Raw genomic sequence first — 20,680 nt, forward strand, 5'->3', positions numbered from 1 at the left:
TCTGTGATTGGCTAAAGAAGAAGGCACGTTATTTAGATGGGTCATGCATCTCAAGAAGAGAGTGACTTCATGTTGGATCAGGAACTAAATTTTATATTTCTGGCCAGCATTTACCACCTAATAATTTATGTATTGGCGACTTATCATCATATTAATCATAGCACATTGTTTTTGTACACCAAAGTAAATTAAAACATCCAAGTGTTAAATAATTATGCTTTTCATCCTTTTTAAAAATTGACGCCGTCCCCGCTACCTCTGATTATTTAAACGTAATTTTTGTCCAGTTCGTGTTCTCAGGGAGGGTTCGGCCTTGTGGCTAGAGGTAGGGGTCAACGCAGTAGGGCCCCCCGAGCTGTTGAGGCCACTCGGGACGCCTGAATAATAACACAAAACCTCTTCAGATAGTTGGTGAATTTAATACAGCACAGCCCAATACATGGTGCTGCCCGTTCTGGCCGTAACGGTTTGCCCGACGCGACTAGTCACACGCGCAGCTCACTTCCTCAGTGGTGGCTCACGATTCTTATGCGCGTGAGGGGCAGACTCGTATACGTGACGCGAAAGTTACAAAAGACACTGACATGGCACACGATATTTTGAAGCACAATACACTACACTAATACCTAGCTCTGGATAAACTGGGCTAGCAACACGTAGGCCCGTGTCTCCGGCGACTCTACGTGGTGACTAGGTGTGTCCCAGGGACTGAATCGTTATTAAGTTGGATGGCACGTGTTGCCTGCTGGCTGCCCCGTGCGGGCCAAAACTAAGTAGCCTGTAGGCTAGGTTGGGCGTGAAGCGCCGACGTAAAAACACATACTCTCCCCACAGTACTTACGTATGACGTAACACACTCATCTCGGAGCACTGATTGAATTAAGTTAAGTACCTCATGGTAAATTTAGGCCGACCGCGGAACTGTACAAAAGGTTGAAAAGAAATTACACTATGGAAAACTACATGTCGGTGAATGCAAAGGTTGAAGGTGCCGCGTTGCGCGCAGGCTGCCGGCCTGGTTGAGCTCTCGAAGGACACTAGCGGTGTCGCCGCGCGCGACCCCCCTCCCCCGCCAGCCCTCCCGCGGAAACGTGTGAATTTCGCGGGAAACTGAACCGGCCAGGTTCGGGACAAATCGCACATTGAAACATGATTTTGCAAAGACTTAATTATTAATTAATAAAAAACAATGTTTAATAAAATCCTGTGGAAAAACATAATTATAACAATTTGTTGTAGTGCGGCGGAAGGATATGCCACACCCGGCCGGATCCTTGCGCCGGTGTAGCACTCGTTGTATGGCGTTCGCCTCGTCGCACGAACTGCACTTTGCTGCGCGCACGGGCGCGTTCGGTGCACACGCTTTTGCGAGACGTTGATGAGGCATAGCGGTCTATGCGACAGAGGAGCATTGGCGGTCGGCGTCAAATGCCCCCCCTTCTCTGAGACCGCTATGTGCATCAACGCCTCGCTTCACACGCTGAGCACTTCACTGACGTTCGCCGCACTGCGAGCCCTACACTACGCGGCGGAGTGGATGGTGTGTTGTGATGTAAACATTCTGCCCTGAATACCTCTCCCACTCAATGAATGCTAAGGGGTTACGCCCTGACCCGTGTCCTTTCCCACCCTGGGACTGGGCAGCGACGTGCGCCGCTTCTAGCTCAATATGGTGACAAGTGGGTGGGGGGGTCAGTGTGGTCGGGGTGTGGCAGGGTGGTGGAATGGATGACGTGGGCGGGGGGAATGATAGGGGTCCGGCCACGAGTGTTGGCACACCTGGATCGCCCCTTACAGGCCGCGCCCGGGTGGAGTAGCTCGACGGGGACCTGGACCACTCGTAATCCGCCAGGTAGGCCGGGGGTCGGCGGGCCCTCTGTGGTCGTGTGGTGGGGACTGTGCTGGTAGGGGTCTCCACTGTGCAGAGTGTGGTAGGTCCCCTCGTGTCCGGTTGGGTGGTCGGGCAGCTCGCCTCCACGGCGGGGACAGGAGCGAACTCTACCGGCTCGCTGTCGTCCGCGCAGCACGTCCTGACCGGGGCCCGACGTCTGCGGGTGGGGCGCCTATCCCTACTGTCCGGCTCCTCCTCCCCCTCCTCGGGCTCGTCCACGGACACCCGGAACGTGGCGTCCGCCAGGCTGAGGTCCAGCGGCCACAGTGGCTCGTCGTCCTCCTCCTCACAGACCTCCTCCCCCTCCTCGTCAGGAAACCAGACCAACGGATTCCCCACCTCCTCGGGGACGTGCGGAACTGTGGCCAGCGGCACCGGGGACCTGCTCGGGGTGTCCCGGAGGTCGGGTTGGTTGCACTCATGTGCCTGATCAGGGCTACCCACGTCTGTGTCGCCCGTGTGCATGTCCCCCCGGGTGGTGGGTTCAGGTGCTGCTCCTTCCCGCGGCGTATCTGTGGCTTCCTGGAGTGTGGGGGATGGTGAAGAGGGGGTCGTTGGGCCAACTCTGACCCCGTGCGCGACTACGCGCAGGTCGTCCCGGTGCACTTTAGCAAGCCGCCCCCTTGGCATTCGGACCGCATAGGATAAGGGGCCCGTCCTCCACAGGACCTCCCGCGGCTCCGACCATCGGGGCGCCAACCCCGCACAAAAGTTACGCGCCCCGGACGACAAGTGGTGCTGCCTGACATATACCAGCTGACCTGGCTGGATGGGGGGTGGGGGGTGACTAGTCATGGGCGTGTGGGCCGCCAGGAATTTGGGCCTGCCGTTGTCTGGCGTGCTCCCTCCCCTCCTCATGATTGGGGCGCGCCACCGTGCCCATGGCAACATCGGCCACCCTGCTTTCCCCGGGCAAAGCCAAGTTCTTCCCGTACAGAAGCTCGGCAGGGGAATGACCGGTGACAGCGTTGGTGCGGCGCCGGAGGCAATACAACAGCTTCGGCAGGTGGACGTCCCATTTGGAGTGGTCGTCCCCCAACCTCAGCCGCAGCTGCGCCTTGACCTCCTGGTTCCGCCTCTCAGTGGGGTTGGCCTGGGGATGGTAAATGGGGGTGGTGTGGTGGTCGAGACCCCAACGGCGACAGTCAGCTCTCCAGCGCCTCCCGCTGAACTGACAGCCGTTGTCCGTCAACAGCACGCGCGCGAAACCATACCGCGGGAATATCTCGTGGTCCAGCAGGGCGGCTATGGTTCCGGCGCGCACGTTGGACACCGGGAAGGCCTCGACCCACCGGGTGAAAATGTCTGTGATGACGACCAAGAACCTCCTTCCCCGGGTGGTCCGCGGGTAGGGCCCCATTATGTCCAGGGCCAGGGTGTGAAACAGGTCGCGGGGCCGTCGGGGGCGCTGCTGCTCCACCCCGTCAGACCGCCTCGTCTTCCTCTGCTGGCACTGCTGGCAGCGCCGCACCAGGTCCCGTACGTCCCGCGTCACCCCCGGCCAATGGAAGGTCTTACGGATGTCTAACTGGGTTTGGTGCGCACCTGGGTGTCCCGCCAGCTCGTGCGTGTGGTGGAAGCCCATGACCTGCTCGCGGGCACCGAGCGGCACATGAAGGCGCCAGGCGTCCATGTCCCCTGGTACCCGGGTCTCCAACACCCCGTCCACGCACCTGTGGTAGGGGTGAACCTGCTCCCCACATGACCGCACCTCGGCCTGTGTGGGGTCGTCTGTCCGCTGGGCCTGTTTCACGAATTCCACTAATCCGCTCAGGGTCTCCACAGGCAAGACGGCGGGATGATCGGGGGCCCTTAGGATGTGGAATAAAGTTGCGGGCGCCTCCCCTGGAGTGACCGGCGGCGCGACTCCCCCTGGCGGCAACAGCCCCTCCCAGTCCTGGTCATCCTAAAACGTGTTGTGTGGGTCGGGATGGCGCGACAACTCGTCGGCGAACTGGTTGTCCCGTCCAGGGACGTGCTCGACCGCGAAGTCGAAGTTCTGGAGCATCAACGCCCACCTCGTGAACTTCGACTTGCGGCCCTGGGCGGAGTCCAGCCAGCGGAGACACTGGCTGTCCGTCCGCAGCGTGAACCGGCGGCCCTCCAGGTGGTGGCGGTAGCGGCGCATAGCCCAAACGACGGCCATGCACTCCTGCTCGTTCACATGGTACCGCCGTTCGGGCTGGCCGAACTTGGCGCTGGCGTACTCCACCACCCGGCGCACGCCTTTGTCCCCCACCTGGTATAGGACGGCCCCCATCCCCTCCTGACTGGCGTCTGTCTGAAGGAACAGGGGAAGGTCAGGCTGCAGACGGGCGAGCTGGTGGCACTCGCGGAACTGCCGTTTCACCGCATCCAGGGCGGCGTCCGCTTCGCTGGTCCACTGAAACCGGAGCTTGGGTGACAGCAAGTCCGTCATCGGGGCGGTGACGCTGGCAAAATGCGGAATGAACGAGCGCAGCCAGTTGAGAAGGCCCATCAACTTCTGCAGCTGCTTGCGGGTTCGAGGGGCGGGTTTGGACTCAATAAGGTTCAGGTGCTTTGGCAGAGGGCGGCAACCCTCCGCGTCCACCATGTGCCCTAGGTACTCCAGTTCAGCCGCGCCCACGTGGCATTTCTGGGGGGCACACGTAAGGCCGTGTCTGGCCAGCCGCTCAAGGACCAGGCCGAGGTGCCGGGCGTGGTCCTCCCACGACTGTGACCAGATGATGACGTCATCCAAGTACGCGGTGGCGAACTCGCCCGCGTAACCGTCTAACACACGCACCATCATGGCCTGGAAGGTCGCGGGGGCGTCCATCAGCCCGAACGGCATGGCACAGAACTGGAAACGCCGGCCGTCAGGGGCAGTGAACGCGGTCTTCGGGCGGTCCTCTGGACGTACCGGCACCTGCCAGTACCCGGACTTGAGGTCCAGGGACGTGAAGATGCGGACGTCGCCCAGCCCTGCCAAAGTGTCTGTTATGTTGATGAGCGGTGGTGGGGCGGGTATGGTTACTGAATTGACTGGTTTGAAATTCACACAAAAACGCATGGAGCCATCTTTCTTGTTCGCCATGACAATCTGGCAGTTGTATGGCGACTCACTGGGTTCGATGACTCCATCGCGTAGCATTTCCGTGATCTGGGTCTGGATGACGTGCCTCTCAGTGGGTCCGAACCCGTACGGTTTTACGAACTGGGGTTGGTGAGGTCGGGTGGGGATGGTGTGTTCCGTATTTTTGGTACGGCGGAGCATGTCTGTGGCCGCAAACACCTGTGGCTGTTGGGACAAGACATTGTTTATGAGTTCTACATGGGCAGCGGGCACACCATTCCTCAGGTCCGCGAGCGTGATGGGTGTCCCCTGCTCGGCGGGTGACCGATAGCCGAGGCTGTAAACTGTGCGCCGCTCGTGATGGCCAACGTGCAATCTCCCCTCCCTGACCTCCACAGTGGCGTCCTCCTGCGCCAGCCAAGGCAGTCCTAGGATCAGCGTCTCCCGTAGCCCCTCTACTACTAGTGCTGTTGTGTGGCTAACATGGTCCCTGATGGAGAGGGTGATGTTCGCGCGACCGACAATACGAGCTGTCGCCCCCTTCGTCGCTAACTGTACCTCCTCTGCACTTGAGTCAATATCCCGTACGCTCGAGCATTGAGCCGACACATACGTGTGGCTGGTGGCCCTGTCGACAAGGGCATGCACTGGCTGTCCATCCATCCTGACGGGAATCCTGAGTAAATGCCCCGCCCCAGGTTCCAACTGCCCTAATTGGAACGACTCACCGCACTGCTCCCGGGGCGCTGCCGCTGCCGTCAGGCGGTCCGCAGGTGCTGCCGATGTCGTCGGGGCCACCTGGTGTCCGGTGCGGCTCGCCGACGACCCGTTGCAGGCCGCTGACGAGTCGGGTGAGCCGCGCCCGTCCGTCCTGACGAGGCGTGCCGGTGTGTCAGCGGACACCGCAGGTGCTGCCGATGTCGCCGGGGCCACCTTGGGTACGGTGCGGCTCGCCGACGACCCGGTGCGGGCCGTTGACGGGCGGTGTGAGCCGCGCCCGTCCGTCCTGACGGGGCGCCATGGTGCGTACGTGGGGACCGCATATCGAGCAAGCCTGTCCCGGTATCACTGTAGGAATTTTACGGGGTCTTCGTGCTCCTGCCCTCCAAACTCCGGTAGTTTGAGAGTGCCGCCGGGGTGCGGTGCGATAGGAGGCGACGGCATCGCTGACGGTCTGTCCAGCGCGAGCTCGCACGCGCGGCACCTGAACAGCCCATTCCTTAAGTTGAGGAACTCCCGGGCCTCGGTGCACGAGCGGTGCCTCACGGTGCGGCACTGATGGCAGAACGCCACCTCATCGGGCCGCCGATGACACCCCCTCGCGCCGCACTTAAATGTAGAAGTCGGCCCTGGTTTTCCGCCGTCAAAGTCTGTTTTGTGCTTCTTCTCCGTGTCGCAGGTACAGGTGGCGAAAATCCCTGCCGCGGCATAATTTATCGGCAACCCTGGCAGAAGGCATGCGTGGCATACCCCATCCATGTCTATGCTTACCGCTCTGTCACGGCTCATGTTCATGCGCATAGCAGCTGCGCAGCTGCGCCACCCGATCCCTGTGTGAGGCGCGCGGACTTCCGCTCCCACAGCCGTTATCGCGCCTGGCGGGTAACTTGATGCGCGTCTGGCGCGTAACTCGACGCGCGCCTATCGCCAGGTGCCCGCTCCTTTGGCTGTCTGCGCGTCGCGTCGGTTTCCGCGCGATTCCTTTATTCCTACGCGAGCCCTTACTGGTACACTAATTTGAAACACAAAAAATTTGAAAAGTTTAGTTGGTGAATTTAATACAGCACAGCCCAATACATGGTGCTGCCGTTCTGGCCGTAACGGTTTGCCCGACGCGACTAGTCACACGCGCAGCTCACTTCCTCAGTGGCGGCTCGCGATTATAATGCGCGTGAGGGGCGGACTTGTACACGTGATGATAAAGTTACAAAATACACTCTGACATGGCGCACGATATCTTGACGAACAATACACTTCACTATTACCTAGCTCTTAATAAACTGGGCTAGCAACACGTAGGCCCGTATCTCTGGTGACTCTACGTGATGTCTAGTTGTGTCCCAGGGACTGAATCGTTATTGTTTGGCGGCTCAATGCCGTACGACGATGATACATATACCCTGACGTGACAGATAACATTTGGACAAACAACTATTTCACTAATACATTACACTTAATAAACTGGGCTAGCGACACGTAGGCCCGTGTCTCCGGCGACTCTACGTGATATCTAGACGTGTCCCAGGGACTGAATCGTTATTATGTTCGATAGCATGCGTCGCCTGCTGGCTGCCCCGTGCGGGCCAAAACTATGTAGCCGGTAGGCTAGGTTGGGGCGTGAAGCGCCGACGCAAATTCACAAAAACTCCCCACAGTACTTACGTATGACGTAGAACACTCATCTCGGAGCACTGATTTAATTAAATTAAGTACCTCATGGTAAATTTAGGCCGACCGCGGAACTGTACGTGAAAGGTTGAAAAGAAATTACACTATTGAAAACTACATGTCGGTGAAAGCAAAGGTTGAAGGTTCCGCGTTGCACGCAGGCTGCCGGCCCGGTTGAGTTCTCGAAGGACACTGCCGGTGTCGCCGCGCGTGACCCCCCCTCCCCCGCCAGCCCTCCCGCGGAAACGTGTGAATTTCGCGGGAAACTGAACCGGCCAGGTTCGGGACAAATCGCACAGTGAAACATGATTTTGCAAGGACTGAATTATTAATTAATGAAAAATAATGTTTAATAAAAACCTGTGGAAAACATAATTATAATAATCTGTTGTAGTGCGGCGGAAGGATATGCCACACCCGGCCGGATCCTTCCGCCGGCGCAGCACTCGTTGCACGGCGTTCGCCTCGACGCACGCACTACCCTTTGCTGCGCGCACGGGCGCGTTCGGTGCACACGCTTTTGCGAGGCTCTGATGAGGCATAGCGGTCTATGCGACAGAGGAGCATTGGCGGTCGGCGTCAACTTGTATGAAGTGTTTTGATATGTTATTCAAGCAAGTTTGTCCTCAAATATCCATTTAATTCAAGATAATACATTAATAATTACATGAAATCATTTTTTTTAACAAAACATATATGTACATGTTTATTAATGTAACAAAGTGTAAAAAAAAAAATTGAATCCTAGGTCAGTTTTAAAATGGTAGCGGAAAGTAATTGTAATATTACTGATTACTTCTATGTAAAGTAATTTTTACTTGTAGTTAGTTACATTATCACCACAGTAATTGTAATTGAGCCCAATTACTTTTTCCGAGTACTTTTAACAACATCACTGGAGATTACACACAATACTGATTAGTTTTTTTTTAGTCAATTAAAAATACAAAACATCTATTGTTGATAACATGGACTGGTTTACAAAACTTTCTGTAAGCACTCACAATCATCCCATCTATTAGAATTGTTGATTGTAACAACACTAAGGCCAGGATAAAGGCGAAGTTAAAAGGAATTAGAATGTGTATGCAGCAGGCAACCAAAAAATAGTGTTAATTTCTGGCAATAAGTGAGATTAAAAGCAATTTTAAAAATTTAGTAGTTGGCTTCAACATGTTTAGATTTTAATGGAAAAAAGTATGTAGGTATTACCCGAAAATGTTCTAAGCTTATAGTCTAGATATTGTTTTAGGTTATGATTATCATTAATGATACAATAAATCATCTCCTGATTTGTGCACATTTGTGCTAGTTGGACAGGGTTCACACTGGGTCACATTATAACATCTTGTGATTTGATAACTTTAAAAGCCAAGTATACTTTCCCAGCCACTTTTACAGTAATTAATATGGAAATAATAATTTTACAACTATTAATTTGAAACCATTGCCGCTAAAAAACACTCACTTGATCCTTGCACACGTTTGAAATCCACAGTCATTAATGAACCATGATGTAGTGAATGAATGGACTACTTCGACGTGAGGCTCATTAGATATGACGGATGATGTGTCTGTGGAGCATTGCTGGAATGAATGCGTGGGGAGAAATGGGAGTACGAGTGAAAAATCCAGGTTCGACCTCGCAAGTGGTATCACTAGATCACTGTAACTATTTTATGTCATTATAATTACAAACACACATTGTGTTTATCATACAGACCATATCCATAATCTTACATCAGTATTGCTTAGGTATACATATAATTTATAATTTGATATTGTTGCTGCCAAGTATCTCTTTAATAATGAAAATGCTCTACCAAACCATTTTTTTTTATTTGCAAAATAACAAAAAATTTAAATTGGTGCTTTTTTGCAGACCGTGTTATCAACAATTAGCATACGCAGGAGGGGAGGTGGTTCAGAAACAAACTGCACCGTATCACAGCGTTGTCATCCTTTACCTGTGTATGCCTCACTTTGTTCACTGAAGGGAAGCTATGCTGTACGAGAGAGGGGAACCCCCCCCCCCCCCCCTTCCACACACAAAAAAAGAGCCTGAGCACGCTGCCATTTGTAGACGTAGTAGAGAGTTCTCCCGCTAGATGGGGTTAGTAGACACCTTCACAGACAGCATCAGTTTGTAGATTAACGTTTGATCATAGTATTGTTTTTTGGTTCCTTTACAGTGAACTGCTATTTGGCCTCTCAGGAGTGGTCTGTGTTCCTCACCCTCCATATTGGCCAGGTCTAGCCCCATGCGACTTTTTCCTGTTCCTAAGAATGAAGAAAAATATAAAAGGGAAACGTTTTGATGATGTGGAGGTGGTAAAAACAGCTTCACAAAGGGCACTGGAGGATACCAAAGTTGAGTTCCAGAGGTGCTTAAAACAGTGGAAAAAAAGACTTGACAAGTGCATAGCATCTAATGGAGAGTAATTTGAAGGTGACTAAAGGAATTTTGTAAAAAAAGTTAATAAATAATTTTTTTATACAAAAATCCAGTTTTTTTGGGTTCCCCCTCATACATTTCAGTTACATACCTTGAAAAGCTCGTGTTACATCATTTATGCACAAATGATGGAAAAATCATAAATGCCCACTGCCAAACAAAATTGATGAATTAATTTTTCAATATCAAAATACCGGCAGAAGGAAGCTGTGAAATAGGAATCAAATAGTAACAAGTTTTTTCAACATTTTATTTTTGTTTTGTTGCCAAAAAATTTCTTATAATATACAGAATCATAATCAATAAATATAAATCATGATGTACGACCAAGTACAGTATATTTGAAATCAGTTATCGATAAAATCTAACACAATGTGTGTGTAAACACAGCCACCAAAAATGGGTATTTCGGAACAACACCCATTATGTTTTTCATGTGGTGATAAAATTCTAAAAGTTATCAGAGGTCACATGGCACATTCACAGCAGCTACAGCTCTCAACAAATAAAATTAAAACACATTCATAATTTATACACCCCACCAACAAACTGCAAAATAACGATTTTTATACAGGCAGTACTGTTAGCCAGTTTTTCTCATGTACAAGAACAAATAGAAAAAAATGTTAATATGACGATTTCGGTGATTAAATAAACTATACTTGATTCACAAAAAAAAATTACATTGCCTACAGCAAAAATACTGCAAACTATTTACATTAACAATTCATTCCTACAAAATTCATAAACACTTAGTACTATGATATAGTTTTGTAAATGCAAAACTCAAAGGAAATTCCACAGAGCTGGGATAAGTTTTGCCTCCTTCTGTGACATACACACATCTACATTGATCATAACAAAATATACACCATTCAGTTATCATTTTTTGGTCTCTCGTATGTTGCGCCATACTTTGTCATGTATTTTTTCACAAAATCCCTAGCTTTGTGTTTCACATTCTCGTTGCACTCGAGATCTTCAACACTGTGGCAGTGTTTCAACTCCTTCACCATCACAAAATGTGTCAGCTGCAAACAAATAAAGTAAACATAGTGAAAAACATGAGGACAGAGTCGAGAAGGGATCACACAAACGAGCACATACAAATGACTACGTATGTAATTAAATTTGTCTTGTGTCATGTGACAAGCAAAAGTTAACTGTGATTGGGTACAAGGATAAAGTTTCAAGAAGATTCAAACAGAGCAAGAATAAGACATCCAGAGTTTTTAATATTATAACAATGTGTGCAATCAATAATTATCAAGCATGTTAAGAATGTCATCCTAAGAGCGAGATGAAGCAGCAAGGGGATATATGAGCGAGCCAGGAGCTTTCAGGGCTAGTTCACCTCGCCACTACCAGGCTGCGCTAGAGCAAGTCACGTGGTGTGGGATTCCAGTGTTGCAGTTGGCAGACACGCATTTAGTAAACAGAGGTGGGAATTAAGTTAACGTTAAATAATCTTTCTTATTAATACAAAAATGCAAAGTTTATGCTGATTTAATCAAATAAAACACTGAATCAGAGCTTCTATATTAATAAAATAATGATTTCATATCTCCGAAATGTTGTTAGCTCCAACACAGTAAAGAAATGTTATGCCTAAAGGCCTATTTTACTACGTAAAAAAAAGTGACCTGTGAATTTAATATTATATTTGTGTTTTACAATGTTTATTCTTCAAATGTAGTTTAAACATTAAAAAAAAAGTACTACAAATGCATTAAACATATCATTATTACTGTACATGACTGAAATGATAGTCAACAAACAACTTCAATAGTTGGAAAAAAAAAAATATTTTGACAAACATGATTTTTTAAGGAAGAAAGTGTTTGTTTAGCACTCTATTTTCTTGGGACAAATCAGGTCAATTCTTGGAGGGGCAGGTGTACTAGCTTTTCTACACATGATCAACGTCATGAATAAATCTAGTAGTAACAAAAAATATATGAAAACCACTACAGTAATTATTCACAGTATCTAAGAATATGCAACCAATAAGCTAAATACTAAAAATTATTTGATGCAAATAAATACCAACCTTTCTCGCCAAATGCTTGAAATCTTCGGTGTTGGTGATGCGGCCGCGCGCACAGTCGGGCTTGCGATACGGGTTCAAGTACTGCACTATGACGCTGGCCATTTGCAACCGGAACTGGTCTTTGATCTTGCGAGCGGAGTCACTGGACGTGTCGGCGGCCATCGAGAGAGTCTTCTCGGAGCCGCTCCGGCTGGAGCGCTGTCGGCCCGAGCGGTGATGCCGCCTCTTGTCGTGCTCCCTCGAACGAGACTGCTCCCTCTCCTTCTTGCGACGCAGCTTCTCTTTTATCTCGCGGAAATTTATCGCGTCTGCTTTGTCCTCTTCTCGCCGAGGCTGAAACAGAAACACACAAGTGAACGCACAGAAAAAAGTACATTTACATCTGCATTTAAGCACTGTCTCTGAATACTTTGTGATTATAAACAGTTTGTAAAATATTTTTAATGTAACTGAATATGTTTAAGCTTTACGTAAGAAGGCATGAATACATGGAAGGTAAACCTTTACAAACTATTTGGTAAGATTTGTACTATCACCACACTACAGTACATTAGATCTAATCTGATCATTTTGACATACCTGTCAACAAATGCAAAAAGTGACTTCAACATGGCCTATCTTACACTCTATTCGACTGACAACATAAAAAGGCCAGGTACAGTTCCCTAATTTAACGCCTTCTTAACCGATGGGAAAACCACGGCAAGAGTTTAAAAGTGTTCAGGTCAACTGGGAAGTGCTTTTATTATGCTTATGGTGCTAGATGATCAGTGTTGTTAAGTAACGAATTACAAGTAATCGCATTACTTGTAACGATTACTTTTCAAGTAATTTGTACTTGTAACGAAATACATTTAAAAAATGTAATTCGTACTTGTAATCGGAATACATAACATTAATTGTAATCGATACATTAAGGTAATCAATACTTTATATTTATTTGCCGTTACTTTTATTCTCGGAACCTATAATGAATACAATTAAGAACAAGATCATACACTTTTGTATTAGTAAAGTTTATAATTTTACGCTTGTAGTGCTACGATCGTATGCACATCTATGGTCAAAAATAGTGACTTGCAGTGTCTCCAACATTACCCTATCCTAAAATCTGCTTTTTTAAAATTTTACACATCGCTGCTGTCAAGTGCTCCCGTTGAGCGTCTTTTTAGTGTTGGTAAAGATGTTTTTGCCATTAAGAGAGGGAATCTACCTGATGAGAACTTTAAAATGCAATTGTTTTGTAAGGTCAATTCCAAAATTTAAAGAGTGTTACTTTTATTACAGGTAGCTACTTGTATGAAGTCTTTTGATGTTATTCAAGCAAGTTTGTCCTCAAATATTATTCATTTAATTAAAGATAATAAATTTAATCATTACATGAAATAATTTTTTTAACAAAACATTTATGTTTGTATGTTTATTAATGTAACAAAGTGTAAAAAAATTGAACCGTAGGTCAGTTTTAAAATGGTAGCGGAAAGTAATTGTAATTTTACTGATTACTTCTATGTAAAGTAATTTTTACTTGTAATTAGTTACATTATCATCACAGTAATTGTAATTGAGCCCAATTACTTTTTCAGAGTACTTTTAAGAACACTGTAGATGATGTGGCAGAAATTTTAGTTCTATGTAATTAGGTTCATTTCCTAAGCACCCAAACAAGCCTGGATGCTAGATCCTGAACTAAAAGTCCAATGTATAACATAGCTGAATTTTGCAATCAGTAATATAAGATCACTTTATTGTATCACAAATACTTGCTAAAAATTTATTTTGTGGAAGTTAAATTCAAAAGAAGAGTTTGAAATACAGACAAGTTTTGCAGCAGATACAAAATACTTCCGTTCACCTCTGCAGAACAAAATACTAATGGAATAATTTTTTTAATTAAATAAAGTAAACTTGAAACTGTAGAAATGAAAGTAAGCATTCTAATTCTAAGTACAAGTACATATCTTGTTTAGTTCTTTTATTTATAACATTATCTGTAAGTTTTTACAAACACATGAATTATTGTCCGGATGTGATGTAAGTTACAACTCGGTGAACCCTACTAGAACCTGGGAAACACAGTTCATAGAAAATTAGTAGTTTTGTCATAAAGTCAACTCTACACAGTGTCTATCCTAGAAAAGACCAGCAGAGTTGCACACAACACACAATTATACTTCGATGCAGTGCGTGCAGACTTGTGATTAATGATAAAAAAACTGTAAAAAATAAAACAAAAACTTAAAACTTCAGGTGAAATTTAACTTAGTCATTAAATTTGCAACTTATTACCTGTCAACTTTGAATATTCAAAATTTTGATTAGCAAATCAAACTTCTGAAGGTACATTGGTTTTGGTGTTGAAAGGAGGCAATATGTCTTGAAAACTGTGATGACTTCACACGGTCAAGCACTGATATGCAACTACCTCTGGCCAGATGGAAAAGTTTGTTATTTACAGGAGAATCTTGCAAGAGGGAAGTAACAAATTGTAATCAGAATAGTCGGTTTCACAACACAACAAAATCACGGAAAAAAATATATTTTGCAGTTTCTCCTAACTGATCATTTTCTTCAATCCCGCAACGCGTAGCTGCTTCCATCACTACGTTATTTCATATTTGTGGTATGTCTACTGCAGTGCAATATAACTGATCAATTGGTTTTTGCATCACAAAAATAATTTTAATTTATATTTTTCAGATTTCTTTTCAGCAACTACATTTACACACCTTTTTAAGTTTTTTTTTAAATAGTATAAATGTATGTTTTGTGAATCCAAACTAAATTTTTTCACTGAAATTGTAAATTATGGACTGCTAATAACCTATGCATTATAAGTTTTCAGCTTCATGTACTAGACATGTGGCAAAAAGTCAGGAAAACGAAGCAGGTCATTAAAGAAGACTCCAAACGGCATGTGACCTAATTGTCCACTTTATATCTGTTTGGTAATTTAGCCAAAGTTTGCAGGCCATAAGATTTGTCATGCTCTACACTTTTTGCCATACAGGCTACTGCAGTAAGATACTGCTGCTTCTCTGTACTAGTCTTCCGAGTTTTTAATATTGTTATTATATATTAATAACAGTACTAAAAAAAAAAACTTTGGCAAAAATTTTTTTAGTAAATAAAATTTGGTATGCATGCAAACAAAAATTATGAAACAAATGATGACAATTATAAACACGTGTTTGGTAAATGTGTTTCTTAAAGCAAAAGAGCATGTTTCAGGATTGGTAGGTCTTGTTATTTTAATTATGTCCTATTCCTTTTTTTGCTTAAGCTTTCACAGGGAAGTATAAATGCATCATAAAGAAAGTTTTAAAGGTATACATGTTCTATAAAGGATTTATAAAATTTCCCCACAGGTGCGAACATACATGCTAAAAACCAACATTATCAGGATGGAAAAAGAAAGTACACCACACGTAAGACAAAGAGACTAAATTATAAAATGACAAATCATATTCATGTGAACAGTGTTTAATGTTTTTGCTTTTTATATAAAGATATTGAAATTCTTTTAATAATGATTTAATTCAATGAAGATAATGTATTAATTATGCTCTTTAATAACTTTTAACATTCATTACTTAACTTTTTCAGACTCTTAACTTTAACCAAATACAGTGTAAACTCTTTATAACATCACAAATGCTTGACTTTGGTTGGTTTACCTTGTTTTATATACAATAATACACTCAATATAGTGTCACGCTCACTCTATTTAACGACAACAATTTTGCATTATAAATCACTAAGCAGTACTTTCTAAGATGCCGAATTTGAATAGAACTGCAGCTGTGTATGTTCTTTTGTTTGCTGTTTTGTTGTTGTATTATCTAGCACGTGTTTACTTCAACTGACGCACCGGAGATTCTAAGAAATTTTGTCTGTTTTTGTATGATGAACTTGCACATGTTTACCTCGGTCACTAGACTTTTGTCAAGTTGATACACGTTATCATTATCGTAGTTCCTTACAGACTTTCGAACTGTAAACATGGCAAGTAAACGAAAATCTTTGTGTATTGACAAAAAAGTTTTATTAAAATGCTAAATAGCGGCGGGAGAAAAGATCAGTGATGTTGGAAGACGTTTTGGATTTAGCCGCTCTACCGTGTCTACAATATATATATATATATATATATATATATATATATATATATATATATAAATATAAATATATATATATATATATATATATATATATATATATATATATATATATAAATATATAAAGAAGAAGAAGACTATATATACGCAATAAGTGTTACTTGTACGAATATTAATGTACATGTGTAAATTATGTACTATATTAGAAAATACATTTTATTATAGAATAGTAAAATGATATATTTTATTTCTCTCCATTTAACGACCACTCTCTATAACGCCGAAAAATACTCAGTCCGTTAAGTGTCGTTTTATAGAGTTTACACTGTATATATTTTTGTTAACTTTCCAAATGACACATTTAACTTGTGAAGTTGTTTCTTGTGAGTTATGAACTGCATGCTTGTAACACTAAGTATACTGAATGTCTGCCTTCTAGAATTTTATTTATACACCCTTCTTAAGTTATATTTTTGTTAATAAACCACAATTATTAAAGTGGTAGACAACAAAAGTTATTAAAAAAAATTTTTTCTGTTAAATTTTAGTTAAGTATTTCTAGTATGTAAAAAAGTAATATATAAAAATATTCTTTTTTTAAAATTATTTTACAGTCAATTATATATATTACTTACCACATTAATCCAGTTACTAATACCTATTTAGTAAGATTTTATGTAATTAATAAAACCATTAACATTCTAATTATTTTTTGTACTGTAAATTTTTTTCATTCATGAGAAAATTATGAAAAAGCAATATTAACATGATTAACAAGTTCTGAGCAATAATTAATTTAAGTAGTTAACTTGGAAAGAAACACATCAAAAGTATAAGGTAAGAAAGAAGAAGCGAAAAAAAAACTTCAACTGCTGAACAATGAAATGTCTTTAAGCCAGCATGCTCAGGACCATAACCATGCTGCGTTATCAGGCGTAAATATACCTTTAACAGGGATACCAAACACTAAAACAAAATCTGATATGTAACCACCTAGAAAATTAAACTGAAATGAGAACTGATGGTAACAATATACGAACCTCCATAATACAAACCTGAAGAGACCATAATTTTGACACTTTGCAGTGACGATGTTTGTATTAACTAAACTATTACAAAATTTAATCAAACCTTTTATGTCACATCTAAATTCAATTAAAATAAAGTTAAAAATAATTTTTCTCATTTAGTAAATGCTTAACATAAATACAATTTCAAAGAAAACCTGCCCACAATTTTATTCAATGCCAATGTACTTTTTTTTTAAAGGAATTGTAACATACAATTTTAGGATGGCTAAACCTGTGGCTAAAAAAAAATCTCGTACTTCTACTAAGTTTTAAAATAATTCTGGAAAAATATGAAATCTATAAGCATTTTCCCCCAACCTATACTAAACCAAACAATGCATTGCTGAGCTAATCCGTATGCATGCCATTATAGATACTACGCTCCCAGAGCTCAATCTCCGTTTACATGATTCACCTTTGTTTCACGTCAATTGTAGAACGGGCCTAGGTGACACAGTTTTTAGGCAGAGTGCAGTTTTTCAACTAAGCTGTTTTCTTTTGCTAGGCAAACAGATAATTCCTGATGGTTTTAATAAATTCACGGGAATCTTAAGAATTTCCCGGTGCCAAAAAAGTTCTGTCTGATTCAAGTATTCCTAATTTTCCAGGTCGGGTGTTGTATATTTACATATGTAATTTTCTTACATTAAAACCTTCATATATGGCTTGTTACATTCACTTTTGTCTTTGATGGGAAAAGAAAATTTTGCATTTTTTGGTCAAAGCTTGAAAAAGTAACTAGTTGCTCAGACATCTTGCCTCAGAGTGTGATGATGTAAATATGTCAAAGACTATAGAATCTCTCAACTGAAGTATTAACTAAAACATGGGTATACTAAATGTAAAAAGTCTTATAAATATTTCACAAAAAATATTAATACCGAAACAATTCTTTAACAGAAAACCAAAACTGGTCATAATAGTATTAGGTAATACTTCATTGAAAAATATATTTGTGCAAAATATTTACACATGGGTAAAGATAATCTATCAGACTCCCCAAAAAATCCATCTTTAAAAAAAAAATAACGCAAAAAAATAGCAGAACTGCCAAACATGTACAAGACTGGCATGCAGTAAATAAACAGCATATAGTAATACATCACAAGCTCAACTTATTTGAATAATTTTTTTGACGTGATAACGTCTTATAAATCGATGAACGCCGGCTGCACGCACAAAAAATTGTCACGTTCTGCCTGAGCAGAGCGTGCAAGAACCGGACAACCACCGTGCGAGAAAATCTTCTACAATATCAAACAGGTTAAGGCGGGCTTTTTTAACTAATTGTTCATGATTATATTTAAACAAATTATTTAAATTAAATTTGCAAAAAACTGTAAATAATATTTTGAAAATTAAAAAGTATGCAATTTTTTCATCAATGTTTTCTTCTTATGACGTTATCACGTAAAATTATCGTCCGTAAACCGACTTTACAGACAAACACCCCCCCCCCCCCCCCCTCTTTTTTTAAACGTGACATGTGGAACATTTAGGGCTTCAAGCAGAAGAGAACTGAAGGTGTTCAGTTGCCAAGAGCTGCTTGTACCAGAATCGCTAACGGGTCAAGTGCTTCTCTACGACGGAAGTGACGGTGCGACTGGGAAACATCCGCGTGCCGGTCGTGAGGGCAGAAGGGCCTGTGACGGCCCGGGTGCAGGGGGGCAGCCAGTTCTGTTCTGCGGGCCAGCAACGCCTACAGGGGAGGCATGGGCAGGGACCACTTGCCTGTTTAAGAGCGTCAGAAGGGAGCGTGGGTGGACAGACGTCTCCCGGGCCTGGCTCCAGGCTCCTGGGCATCTCTTTCTGCAAAAGGAGGGACGCCTGCCACGGCTGCTCGGCTATTGCACAACTACACCACCAACTAACTACCTGCTGCTAACACTGCTTCCCGAACAAGTGCTCGCCCCTCAAACAAACCACTACACACGGTTAACATTACTTCAATTATTTATTTCTTACTTCACTTTTAACACATGCTTCAAAAAAAAAAATCCTACATGAAAATACTATGCTTGCTTGCCAACACAGCCTGTGGAACTTCAACACCGGAGAGAATAGGTTAAGATGCTCCCTCGCATGATCTTTCTTCAGTTATACTGTTAATAGCCTTTCTTTAACCATGAAACTATCCTAAAAGACAATGGAAGAGTAAAGACCAGTAAAGTATTTATAATACCTGCCTTACTTCATACTTCTGAGTTACCTTGCCCGCTCTTTACCTTCGTGTATCCACTGTCTGCATGTGAGCCCTTATCACACCCCATTTTTAACATCCCCGGGTAGCGGTACTGGCAAAACCTCCAACCATTTAAAATATTTGCTTCACTCTTAATCAGTTACCAGAGGCCTCTGTCCCAGCTTCCCTCACGTAACTTCAGTCAGCCATGCAAACTTGCCTACACATATTTTTTCAAGTCTACATTACATACATGTTATTTTGATTAGATCATAAATGCAGGTGGTACTGTTTGTCACATAATAACCCCTGATACTGCTATGTTATTACATAGGTAAAAAGCCAAAACTAACAAACTGCTCTGACTGCTTTCTCATGGTTCCTTAACAACCTTTATGGAAAGAACAAATCAAAACCATGCAAGATTTCTTGGGCACACATGTTTAGTGGTGTAACTTATTCTTCTGAAAATAGTAAACTAAATTGTGCAGGTATAAACAAAACATAATTAATTGGGGGTCTGTTACTACCATGGGGAAGATTTAAAATCCTACCCTTAAAATTGTACAAATTCAGATTTGTTCGCATTATTCCTGTCATTACAAATCATATAATTTTTACTTCTTACAGTAATTAATATTAATGTTTTAGTTTTACTAAAGCATTAAAGACCTACTAAGCATTTCTTTAAATAAAAGTTTATTTTCCTGTTTTTTATTTTTATTTTATTAATGTACACTTTAGGCAGGCAAGGGCTAAACAGGAAACAACTAACAGCAATCACATTGTTCACCAGGTATATCAGACAAGTAAAAGGAAGGTTAAAGTGAGCCCTGAGTCATTTGCATACTAACTCAAAGCTCATAAACGACAGTCAAGATCTAATCCATGACCCTCACTCACTAAACGAGTGTGATGCACTGTTCATATTCACCAAATACCATATCAGGTAATTAATTATGACAGAGGAGTTTTACTCAAAATACAGGGTAATTATAAAGTCCGTGAAACATTTCATATAATCGGTACAGCGAAATGGAAAAGAATAACGTAACAAATTATATACCGCGTGAAAGAACAACTCTCAAAGTTTTTTTGAATGTAGCGCCAAAAAGCTATTTTAAAAAACAACCGACAGGGGCGCTAGTGCATGTAGTTGCTGAAAATGGCTGCGAACCAGGCAGAGAAAGCCTTTTGTGTGCTTGAATACGTCCGTAACGAATCGGTAGTGAGTGTTCAAAGAGCTTTCCTTGGTAAGTTTAACAAAACACCACCAGTTTACAATAGCATAATGAAGTAGTAAAAGAAATTCGAGGAAGACGGCTGTTTGTGCGACGCAAAACGGTTGGGTCGGCCAGGCGTGTCACTACAGACAGTGGATTGTGTACGGAACGTGATGGTGCGGAGTCCCACGAAGTCAACTTATCGGGCTAGTGCAGAATTGAACATCCCTCAGCCAACAGTGTGGAAAATTTTTCGTAAGCGATTAAGA

At 43.4% G+C, this 20,680-nt stretch overlaps 1 protein-coding gene across 6 annotated transcripts in view; it reads right to left on the minus strand.

Moving 5' to 3' along the window:
- Positions 1 to 10,007: 10,007 nt before the first annotated feature.
- The window catches only part of LOC134532381 (histone-lysine N-methyltransferase SETD2), a 73,468-nt gene continuing 62,795 nt past the window's right edge, over positions 10,008 to 20,680 (minus strand). For 4 of the 6 annotated variants that reach the window (XM_063368827.1, XM_063368842.1, XM_063368821.1 and 1 more), the window contains 3 exons: positions 18,738 to 18,815; positions 11,822 to 12,154; positions 10,008 to 10,802 (listed from right to left, as the gene is read on the minus strand). In XM_063368827.1, the coding sequence (XP_063224897.1) occupies positions 10,647 to 10,802; positions 11,822 to 12,154; positions 18,738 to 18,815 (567 nt within the window). In that variant the 3' untranslated portion in view covers positions 10,008 to 10,646. The remainder of the gene's footprint in view (positions 10,803 to 11,821; positions 12,155 to 18,737; positions 18,816 to 20,680) is intronic. The other 2 variants (XM_063368846.1, XM_063368845.1) reach the window with 1 other exon arrangement.

This window comes from Bacillus rossius, chromosome 1 (genome assembly GCF_032445375.1).
Source record: "Bacillus rossius redtenbacheri isolate Brsri chromosome 1, Brsri_v3, whole genome shotgun sequence".
Classification (NCBI taxonomy): Eukaryota; Metazoa; Arthropoda; class Insecta; order Phasmatodea; family Bacillidae; genus Bacillus; species Bacillus rossius.